Raw genomic sequence first — 12366 nt, forward strand, 5'->3', positions numbered from 1 at the left:
GTGCCCAGTTCACCTACTATTGAAGTGAATTTTAATGACTTCCACATGGTAATATAGTCTTTTGGAGGCTGAGAATCACAAATCATTCTCAGACGTCTGTATACTCCAAATCTGTAGGCGTCAGAAACAGCGGCTCTCCAAGAAGTCTACCTATCGGGCATTACTAGACTCAGTCACAGAAGGCAAAGAGAGCACCAGGTTCCAAATCATCAACGAAGCAGCTAAGGTGAGAAAAAGTATTTTCTACAGAGAATTATTTGTTTCTATATTTATTTGGGTTGAATGAAGTAAATTTCCACAAAGGCTAATTAAACTATGTATGCTTCAAAAACAAACTTTGTGAGAGAAGTAATGCCATCTTTTTAATATCTACACAATGCTACTTTAAAAGTAATATGACTATCAACATATAGATTGCCTTGTATCAGATGCTTTCTTAGATGTTTTGCGAATGTTATTTCCTATTAATTAATCTTCAGAATCATCTAAGAGGTACATTGCATTGTCCCTAATTTTCAGATAAGGAAATTGAAGTCTAAAAAGCCACTTGCTCAAAGTCATAGCTAGTAACCAGAATTTTCACCTGTGACTGTAGACTCTGTCACGCACCCATGCTCTTTTTATCACTATTATACAACATACCCTCAAGCAAGGTACAGATTCAGTGAATGTCCAAACCTCAAAATGTGAGTGGGCAAGAGGAACAATGGTCTATGCAGTTGAATAAGTCACAGATGTTCCCACCCCTAGGCTGCTTCACTAACAGATCACCATAGTTGTTACATGCTAAAAGGATTAGAGCAGTATCCTAAGTGCTTTTTCTCATCTGTCAAATTTTCACACTACTTCAGATGGGCCAGTCACAGAGGAAGTGCTGTGGGCCGGGCTAGGAAGTGTGGTTATGCACAAGTAGTTGATGCTTCCAACCTGACCCTCACTTCACATCCTCCCCTGTCTTTGAAAGGTGTCCTAAGCTTCTAAGGCCTCCCAGACCAATCTGGTTTAATTGGTAATTCGCTGAAGGACATAGGTAAAGACATGCAGTCTAGTCCCATAACAGCTTAGATAGTAATTCCATCAGCTCACTAACAAATCCCAGTTCTGGGAAGCAGACTGAGAAGACATCCCCACTTTCACTGCAGCATTGTGAGAGATCTTGTGACTACCGTAGAGCTTGCCGTATAACATTACACTGAGGAATCTTCTCGGAGAAGACAGAGCAAACACTGCCCCACAACATCAGGGCATTCTCTGTAACATTTGTAAGGTCTCTAACTTCGTCGGGAGGCTCAACTTTATTCCCAGGCAGGAGGAGCAATGGCACAGTGAGGAAGGCTACCTTCCATATGAAGTTTTAGAGATTTTAGTAACTTCAAAGATGTAGAATTCTCTAACATAGCTTTCTTACCTGAATTCAAAATAGGGGCTAGAATCATATCAATAGGTTGTGTTCTCTATCCCCATCCCTTTTTCCCAACTTATGGTTACTTAAGGATGTAGTTGTGGTAGCAGCACACTTAGTTCTTTTCTCTTAACTACACTGAAGGGATGGTTAGCCTTTCTTCAAAACCTAGTGCTGCTTCTTAACACCACTCATTTTTTTCTGGAGGAATTTCCCTCCTTGCTTGGCATCTGTGCAACCTTTGAGTTCACAGCTCATGGTAGAGTACTGATCCAGGTCTCCCAAACTTTACATCCTTTTGTAGCCAAGTTTGAAAGCTGTTCATGGGAAAACATGGGGCAGCATTAATTTCTTTCCTAGAGAGCCACCCGCCATTTGCATGTGGTCTAATAGCCCAATACCCCGCCAAACCCCTGTATTCAGGGTCAGCAGAAGCAGCTGGCTCCAGGAAATGCAAGGAGTCCACCAGAGACCTTCCAGGAGTTTAATACCAGCAGTCAGTTCCCTTCCTTTCTCATTTTTCCTGTCATTTGCTCTTTTTCCTTCTTGCCTCTGATGTGTCTAGCCCCAGAGAGTTATAGCTGTCCCATGGTCAGGGACAGTCCCTTTCTGTCCTTGGGGAGGCTCAGTCTGTTGAGCACCTGAACAATCCACTGTCGTGATGACACATGCCGAGGCAGAGTAAATGAGGCACTCGGAATACCAGTGTGGGCCAAAATGCAACTTCTCGATGCAGCTCCATACCAGTGAAGTTAGTGGTAGAGCCTCTCACACTGCCTTTTACAAGACTATAGGTCAGTTTTTCTGTACACACCGCTCTTTGGATCCTGAAAATATGAGGGACAATGCTGTTCAGGTCAGGTGCCAGAACCAGAGCCCACCAGCTATGGATGCCTTCAAAGGAAAAGAAGCCACAGTCCAGGAGGACCCACGGGAGCTCAGCGCAAGACAGCACATGGCTCAGAAGGGAGCTGAGGAGCCGGACAAGCAAGGGCAAGTGATCCAGGATGTCAGCAACGTGGCTCCCAAGACTGAGAACTTTGAGGACCCCTTGGAACAGACACAATGTTCAGGTGTTGGAAATAACAGTGCTGCACAGGGAATCTGCATGCTCTGATGTCAGGCAAATGCATGCAATGTATGTTTTGGGAGGTCACCCTAAAATTCTGAACTGAATGTCATTTTAATGTCCTCCTTGTCACTTGGAGTTGAGATGACTAATAGGGACTTAAGGCTTCGTGCCCTATATCAGTTTGATAGGGACAACAAAGATCCAAACAGTAATTTCTAAAGTTGTCTGAACCTTGTATCCTGCTCACTGCATAGTCAAGGAGCCTCCATTAGAGGTTTTTTCTGGGATGAGATGGGTGTTTCATGGGAGATTTCACAGTAGGATATGGTATGGATATGGTCTGGAGATTTTTAAAAAGCCACGTACATCCACTTATTTAGAATGATAGCTTTTTATTTCAGGTTCAGAGAGACAGAGCCCAAAGTCTAAGAGGATCATATTCAGCTCACAGCTGCAGTTCTCAGATTTCACTGATGAGGCAGATTCTGACAAACCCAGCATTCTTAGTGCCTACCTGCCCTCACACCATTAAAACTCTTAAAGCAATAATTTGGTTGTCAGGCTTTGTTGTTAATTTTTTTTTTTTTCTTTTTTGCGGTACACGGGCCTCTCACTGTTGTGGCCTCTCCCGCTGCGGAGCACAGGCTCCGGACGCGCAGGCTCAGCGGCCATGGCTCACGGGCCCAGCCACTCTGCGGCATGTGGGATCTTCCCGGACAGGGGCACGAACCCGTGTCCCCTGCATCGGCAGGTGGACTCTCAACCACTGTGCCACCAGGGAAGCCCTGTTGTTAATTTTTGAAATCCTTCTTCCCAATTCCCTTCTCCCAACCTGCTACTTAATAAGCAACCAGGAAACAGAACCAAGTTTCATTCACCGTTGTCTTAGTGAGCTCACACTGCTATAACATAAACTGGGTGTCTTAACAAACCTTTATTTCTCACAGTTCTGGAGTCTGGGAAGTCCTAGATCAAGGTCCCACTTCCTGCCCTGTAGACTGTCACCTCCTTAGTGTACAGTTGACCCTTGAACAACGCAGGGGTTAGCAGTGGAAAATCCAAGTATGACTTCACAGTCAGCCCTCAGTATACATGGTTCCACATCCACAGATTCAACCAACCAAGGATTGTATGGTACTATAGTAAGTATTTATTGAAAAAAAATCCAGGTATAAGTGGACCCATGCTGTTCAAATCTCTGTTCAAGGGTCAACTGTATATTCACATGATGGAGAGACAGCTAACTCTCTGGTCTCTTCCTGTAAAGGCAGTAATCCCATCATGACTCCACCCTCATGACCTCATCAAAACCTAAACACCTCCCAAGGCCCCATCTCCAGGTGCCATCACATTGAGGGTTAGGGCTTCAACATATGAATTGAAGGGTTGGAGAATGGGGAAGGTTTGGGGAGGGGGGAAAATGACAATGGACAATTCAGTCCATAGCAAACATGATGTTCCTGGGACACAGTAATGTTACAAAACAAACTGAAGTGTTGCCCTGTGTGTTGCCTCTAGGTCAGGACATCTAGACTTTGAAGAAAAGCTGGTTGCAGGTTCAGATCCCTAAGTTTTCTCACATAGGGTCCTATTTCTTATGACAAAATAATCAGATATTTGATAAAGAAGCTTCCAGAAAATAATCTTAAAGGAGTTATCAGTAAAGTGTTGACTGCTTTTTTAGACCTCTTTTTTTCCTACTACTATCAATTTTTTACCTTCAGTCAAAATTTGACCTGGATTGAGAAAAAGAGAAGATCTAGTCTTGTGACACCAGAGCAGGGAAATTTATGCTATCTTCTGAGTGTACCTAAAAAGCACTGCTAGCAAGGCTATTTGGAACAGACCTACGTCTTTGACCTACTTTATATTGCTAATTTTTATGCTTTTTCATGACATGGATGAACTATTTGGCAACATGTTTATTTTGCAGCCTGTTTGCAAGTTTTCACTGGTGGCAACACTTCTGGCAGCTTCTCCAAGGATGCAGGGATATCTCTGAGCACCTCCATGAAGTTATCCCTTGCGTCTTCATCTAAGCAATGGGACTTTGCCCAACCAGCCACCTCCTCAACAGATGAGGAACAACTACTACTTGTTAACCAGGACTGTTTCTGCAGAAATGTCCAGGAACAGGCAGCTTATTGGGGAACTGGCCAAGCAATCAGAAGCATACCTGGACAGGCTAATTGTCCTTGGGGAACATGCTAATGCCCAGTGTGAACTTGCCAGCGTTCTCCATAGAGAATCAGTGCTTGCAATAAACCAACTGGCTACAACTATGGAAGGGGCAATAAGTGCCCTACAGCAATTTAATGAATCTTAGACCATTCTCTGAATCCTGGAAGGTCTTGACCAATAGCTGAGAGAGGTCCTTGCTCACTTCTCTAGGCCTTTTAGGTTAACTATTCCTTATAATATAGTAGAGAGACCTGGTTCCAGAGGACAAGCAAGATCTACCCATCACGGAGAAGTTGTTGGGGTCATAATTTCCCTTATTAATACCCACCACCATTTAAATATATGTTAGAGGGCTGTTCTGTTAACTCAGTCATAGTCTCTACTAGTTTGGGGTGAAATTAAAAAAAAAACTTTTAATGTAACTGTGATCCATTCCACTGCTTGAATGTACAGACAAGGCTGTTGTTACCACCATGATTTTTATAACCTGTCTCATATTTTTGCCCTTGTGGCCAAAAAAACTAGACTTAGGGATGACAAACTACTGGGTTTTATTTTTATTCGGTATGGGAAAAATAAGATAGGAAAAGGGAATTTATGCTCTCCCAGATTATGGGAGGTGAGCCTCTGAATGAAAAACCAAGTAGAGACTTGTGGTACTAAAATGAACCTCCAAAATGTATTCCTTTCTTTGAGGATTTATTTCATCTTCTCTGTGTAGGAGGACATTTACACATCTTAAATCTTTCTAGGGGAGCAAAACCCATGCTGTCTCACCTTATTTTAAATGTTTAATTTTATGTTTCTTCACTTATTTTACATAAATCCATCTTGCCGCAATCTTTACTGCTATTCTCTAAATATTAACGTTAAATAATTCTGAGTTTATGCAGTCTAACTTCTGTAACAACATAATTTTTTGTTTTTGCTTTTTTTTGTGGTACGCGGGCCTCTCACTGTTGTGGCCTCTCCCGCCGCGGAGCACAGGCTCTGGACGCGCAGGCTCAGCAGCCATGGCTCACGGGCCCAGCCGCTCCGCGGCATGTGGGATCTTCCCGGACCGGGGCACGAACCCGTGTACCCTGCATCGGCAGGCAGACTCTCAACCACTGCGCCACCAGGGAAGCCCACAACGTGTTTTTTATTGTCATTTTTAATCACTAATAGAGATTCAATAATTTATTTGTATATTATTTTAAAATAAATATCCAAACAGGTCTCTAGAGAACAGAAATGTTTAGAAATTCTTAATGTTTTAGATAGAAGGATATAACATTCATGTCCAGACTTTTTGACAGCCCAGTTTTGGTTGAAAAATTGGACAATAACTGGCAGTTAAGAAGCCCAGGGAAGTGGTTTATAAACTGTCATGCACAGAGCCCTGAGGTTTCCGTAGAGGGGTGTCAGAACTCAATGCAGGGAGGGGAGCGGGCTCAACGGTAGAGGCTCTGAGCCACTTCCTGCTGTTTTCAGTCCAAGTAGCTTTACTTATTGGACTTCTGAGAGTCTGCTGCTGTTGATTTTTTAAGCCAGTAAGAACGGCATGAGCCAGATCATACAAGCAAATGTATACTAAGGTCTAAGGAAATTATGTGCTTGGAATATGAAGCTATGTTGATGATAATAAGAGATAAGAATGAATTTGGATATTGACTTTGAAAAGGGTTACCTATTGGCAAAATTGGTTTGCTTAATTAAGTTAAAATGAAAACAAAGTGGGGCTTTTACTCTGATTTGTATGTTTGCTTGCCTAGGGTTATTATAGGAAAAGCAGGGTTATTGCTACCTTCTCTCATATAATTAGGATTCTTTACTAGGCCGCAGCCTCAAGAACAGAACATATCAGACCAGTCTTTGGTTTAAAAAAATAAAGATTTTTAAGAAAGTTATTTTACTAATAATGGGAGGATCTCTGAATATATAAACGAAATGCAATTTGTTAATCACATATAAGGGACAACCTGTGTGCCCTCTGCTTAGGATGTTCTTGCCCATTTTTGCCTCCCCAAAGTCCTACTAATCCCTCAAGGCCCTGCTTAAGTCCCTCTTCCTCCAGAGAGATGTCCCAGAACCCCTCTCCTTACAGTCATCAATATTCCCCTTCCTTGTTCTCCCGCAGCACATGTCCTCGTCCTATCTCAGCATTTATCATAAAACGCTTTACGGTTACAACATAGGTGTTGCATCTCCTCTAAATTGCACTCTCCCTAAGAGTTTAGCCATCCTTTTCACAGCAATCAGCACTTCACAATATTAGATGCCAAATAAATGTTAGTTGAATTAAATTTGAGAGAGTAGTGGAAATTTATGTCTAACTTGGGAGGGAATACATAATCTAACAGGATTTCAGCCTTATACTTGGATACATTTTCAAATCTTAGAATTCTGATGGCAGACTTGAAGTAAATCAAATATACAAAAGAATACTAAACATATAAGCAGTAATTACAGTATGATTGGGGGTGGGGAAAGGGGGAGGTGTTGGCCAAAGAGTACAAACTTCCAACTATAATAAGATGACTAACAGCACAGTGATTGTAGTTAATAATACTCTATTATATACTTGAAAGTTGCTAAGAGAGTAGATCTTAAATGTTCTCACCACAAAAAGGAAATGGTAATTATGTGACTTGATGCAGATGTTAGCTAATGCTATGGTGGTGATCATTTTTGCAATATATAAGTATCAAATCAAGGAGTTGTACAACTTAAACTTACAGAATATGTCAATTATTTCTTAATAAAGCTGGGGAAAAAATTATTATTGTATGATCAGTACTACATCATAACCTTGTTTTTTTGTTTTTGTTTTTTTTTGTGGTACACGGGCCTCTCACTGTTGTGGCCTCTCCCGTTGTGGAGCACAGGCTCTGGACGCGCAGGCTCAGCGGCCATGGCTCACGGGCCCAGCCGCTCTGCGGCATGTGGGATCTTCCCAGACCGGGACATGAACCTGTGTCCCCTGCATCGGCAGGCGGACTCTCAACCACTGCGCCACCAGGGAAGCCCCATAACCTTGTTTTAAGAATGTCTGTAAAAGCAGCCACAGCCTATTTACCATTATTTACCTGGTGACTCTTCAGTGTCCTGTCACTGTTCAAGTGCCCTTTCCTATATTCTGAAGAAGCAAGGTTCCAGTAACATCGTTTTGTGGGGGAGGGATTGTTTTTGTTTTTGTTTTTTGGTGCTGCATTAATATTCTCCTTGCTTCCTATATCTTGCTTGCACCACGGCATACCCGTTCTGTGTGTTACCTCACACAGGCTACCCAGCTTAGCCTTTCATTTAACAGACATTATAGTAACAATACACAGACCCAGTTGTAACCAGAATTTGGCATCATACTGTACTTAATGATTTGCAGCCAGTGCAGCATGGCACATCAGTTGAAAACCACTGTCTTAAGATATTTCCCTAATCTTGATGCCTCATTTTGTAATCTAAATCCAGCCATCTCTGCCTTCAGAGTTTGTTGTTATTGTTTTATTTTTCAAACTCTGTATTCTCTTTATGATTCTATGTTGCTTCCATCTTTCATCGTAGGCAGTATTTAACCTAAATTCTCGATCTTCTTGAGAAAGCTGAGAATATCCCAGCCTCTAGAGAAAGTTCCCCAGACCTTAATCTAAGTGTACAGGAAGTGCCTTGATTTTAACGCAGGAAGCCTTATTCATCTACAGTAGAGAACCCCAATGACCACCATTTTACTGTCTATTCTTTTCTATTCTGTGGCTTGTTACCCTTCATCTTTCGTTCAACTGGAATCCAGTTACTCTAGTTTTAACACCAAACACTTATTCTTAAGATACCTGTACATATCTTAGATATGTATCATAGATACAGTGGGCCACATGTCCCAATTTTCCAAGGGCAGTTTCAGTTTATGCCTGTCATCCACTATCGTTATTAATAGAGAGCCCTCTCACTCTTAACAGTCCTGGTCTGGACAATTATATGTTTGCCTAACCATAGAACACATAGGAGGTGTTTGTTTCTACTACAGATAGAGCCAAGCAAGTACATATAGATTGGAAAGGCTTTCCTTCATGATTGCCATTGTTCTCCAATTTGCTTGGCCTATAATAATTTAAACATAGTTTTCTAATTATCATAATTTGTAGAACTGACCTGGGTAACCTGTTGAAACTAATCGCGTGTGTGTTCCCAGGTTCCTCTCCTGGCTGAAGTTTATGGTATAGAGGGAAATATTTTCAGGCTTAAAATCAATGAAGAAACACCCTTGAAACCCAGGTATGAAGTTCCTGATGTCCTCACAAGCAAGCCAAGCACTGTAAGGTAAGCCAAGAAACACGTTACCTTGGATACACCCTCAATATATTCTTCTATCATACCTTGAGTAGCAGCTTTTGTATGAGTCTCTTATTTTGTTTCTTCAAAGATACAACCATTGGCAGAGTTAGTTTTTAGTTATTTGGGGATAAATTTATCCATTTTGATGCTATCCATTCTGTACTCTCTTCCTCCACCATTTGACTCATCAGCACTTATTAATGGGGAGAAGCAGAGCTTCTGATCTTCTCTCCTGCTGACAAAGTAAGCGGTTTATCAGCCAGACTTTGGGAGCAAGCAGGAGACCTGTTTAATTGACTCACTCAGATGAACAGCAGGGCTCCAGAGATCCAATGTACTAGCAAAACTCCCATGCTTACAGTAATTTATACAGTTAGACTGACTCACTTTTAATTAACGGCAGTCTCAGAAGTCTAACATATAATCTGTCTTAGAGTCAGAGATAAATTAATGATCAGTTTCTAGGTGGAAAAAAAATCTTTGGGGATTAAAGCATTTTTCATGTACCTGCAGAATCTGCATCAGTTCTCAGCACATTTTCCGGTGATATTTTAACTTGGTTCTGTCTGTTGGTTTGTTATTTTCTTTATATCATGTCACTAAGGGAATATAAGATTATGCCAGATGCTTTAATTTTCACTACATCATTATCATAGTTTTATGTAGATTATTTTTTCCATGAAAATCTAATAAAAACTTAATAAATTATGGGACTTCCCTGGTGGTCCTGTGGTAAAGAATCCGCCTTCCAATGCAGGGGACGCAGGTTCTATCCTTGGTCAGAGAACTAAGATCCCACATGCTGCAGGGCAGCTAAGCCTCCACGCTGCAACACAGAGCCCATGCTCTCTGGAGCCCACACACGGCAACTAGAGAGAAGTTCACGTGCTGCAACGAAGAGCCTGTGCACCGCAACGAAAGAGCCCACATGCCACAACAAAGATCCTGCGTGTTGCAGTTAAGACCTGACACAGCCAAAAAAAAGCTAATAAATTATAAGGAGAAATTAATTTAGCTATGCTAGAACTATCATAAATTTAAAATATATCACTGAGCCACTACTATAGGCTAAGAACTTAGGAAATAAGAATTAAAAAGGGACTATTCTCATAGCTTTGCAGTTTGGCAAATGAGAGAGAGAGAGAGAGAGAGAGAGAGAGAGAGAGAGAGAGAGTGTGTGTGTGTGTGTGTGTGTGTGTGTATTTCCTCTTGGTCACATTACATTATTTTTTACTCTCCTGGACGATTCATTTTACTAGTAGACCTTTAACATTTTTACATCTGTGTTCATAAGTAACATTAGTCTATAGTTTTTCTGTGCTATCTTTGCCAGGTTTTGGAGTCAGGGTAATATTAGCATTGTGTAGTAAATGTGGTATATTAGTTTTGCCTCTATTTCAGCCTTTTTCTAGAGGACCTTTGGCTACTGTAATAACTAAAAACTACATTTCTCCATTTCCCAGACTCCCATATAGCTAGTTTCTGATGTAATTCAGGTTCCACCAATCAGATGCACTTACAGTTATCTTGATTTCAGAATTGAGTCTCCCATTTTGCTGGTGTGCATCAGCAGTTATAGAATGACTCTAGAGCCACTAGTTAGGGCAGTGGTTTCCCAGTCTCTGGATTGCAGCTAAGTTGGCATGATCCTGGAGCCCACCAGTTGCCACATTGACTTCTGATTACCCAGCTTCCTGATTCCAGCTAAGAGAGAAATTCTTTTGGCCTGCAATTATGCAGTATTGTTCTAGGAGTCATTACTGGACACTCAGCCAGGAACCTGCTACCTCAAACCTTCCATAATGTTGTAAGCTAATAATTCCTCCATATTAAGTCATTTACTTTCTGCTTAAAATAGCCAGAGTTGTTTCTGTTATCTGCAGTTGAGTTTTGGTTAACACAGTCATTGATATCAGAATGAGTATAAGCAACAGACCCTCAAGGATGGAAATCTGAGCTTAGTTAGCTGATCTACTTGGATTTGAAGGCAGTGAGGACCTGGTTTTCATTAGGCGGTGAGATATTAATGTTTTGGGCTGAATACTACCCTCCCCAACCAGACTCATATGTTGAAGCCCTAACCCCCCATACCTCAGAATGTGACTATTCCGAGACAGAGCCTTTGAACAGGTAATTAAGTTAAAATAGGGTCATTAGGGTGGGCCCTAATCCAGTATGACTGGTGTCTTGTAAGAGGAGGAGATGAGGATACAGATAACACAGACAGAGGGATGGCCATGTGAGGACACAGCAGGAAGATGGCCATCTGCAAGCCAAGAAGAAAAGCCTCAGAAGAAACCAAACCGGCTGACACTTTGATCTAGGATTTCCAGCCTCCAGAATTGTGAGAAAATAAATTTCTGATGTTTAAGCCACCCGGTCTGTGGTATTTTGTTATGGAAGCTCTAGCAAATTAGTACGACTAGCAATAAACCACGGCATTCTGTGACAGTCAAATTACTACTTGTGGTTGCCTTAAATAGAGTGCCTATTGAAAGCATGGCTCTGGCAAACCAAGTGGTGGGGCCATAGCATAGCATGATTGCCATACAAAATTCAAAACTCTGAGGTGGCCTGGCTGCTATTAATTTCACTGAAGAACTTAAAGAAAACAGCAGTTTCAGGCTTTTAAATTGTCAGAAACCTAACAGATTTCTGTGACAATCCTAAAAGTCATATCTACAGAGTCCTCGTAGCTGAAAATCAGATACAGAGTTAGATTCTGTGGTCTGCTGAATTAGAGCGTAAGTTGAATTCACAGCTTCATCAGGGCTATGAATTTAGGGCATCGCTGTGAAAAGGTAGGACTCCCCAAAATTGAATAGCAACATTTGGGAAGATTTGGATAACCATGAGTCCCAAACTTCAAAATTCCACTGAGCCTCCCAGTTCAGCAGAAGCAGCTCCTTCTCCTCCATCTGATAAGGCTGATCTCACCTGCTTGGACACCCCGTGTTAACCTCACCTGAAATATACTGTGCCAGGGGATTCCAGTGCTCCCTGTGCTTCACCCTTACCACTCTTCACTGCCTCCAGACCCACTATCAAGTCAGACCCCAACATGCCTAGGGAGCCAATTACAGTCAAACCCAGGAGGAAAAGGCTTACACACCTAAAGAATTGTAAGATTTTATACTGGCAAAAATCTGGGAAATATGCATGGAAATGATTTCTGAGGGACTTCTAGACCAGAAGGAAGGACCATAATTTTAGGATCATGCTAAATTTACTGACATGGGTACAGGTACCAGAGAATCCAGATTTAATATGCTAGCTTAGACAGCTGAAAATGGTTCTAATTATTTGCTTGGTTAAGTATAACTTGAACTCAGCTATGGACTGTGCTGAATGAAGCTGAGATACCAGAAATTCCTTGGCGCTGTGTAGAAGAAATGATTCA

The 12366-nt window shown here is 41.6% G+C and overlaps 1 protein-coding gene across 2 annotated transcripts in view; it reads left to right on the plus strand.

Moving 5' to 3' along the window:
* GANC (glucosidase alpha, neutral C) overlaps positions 1-12366 on the plus strand; it is a gene marked incomplete at its 3' end in the record, with an annotated part of 76890 nt that overhangs the window by 5235 nt on the left and 59289 nt on the right. The window contains exons 3-4 of one of the 2 annotated variants that reach the window (XM_082647474.1): positions 118-226; positions 8824-8951. In XM_082647474.1, coding sequence (XP_082503600.1) covers positions 118-226; positions 8824-8951 — 237 coding nt within the window. Of the gene's footprint in view, positions 1-117; positions 227-4407; positions 4477-8823; positions 8952-12366 lie in introns of those variants that run through there. The other variant, XM_082647475.1, reaches the window with a different exon arrangement.

Source organism: Grampus griseus, assembly GCF_964374135.1.
Source record: "Grampus griseus genome assembly, chromosome: 2".
Classification (NCBI taxonomy): domain Eukaryota; kingdom Metazoa; phylum Chordata; class Mammalia; order Artiodactyla; family Delphinidae; genus Grampus; species Grampus griseus.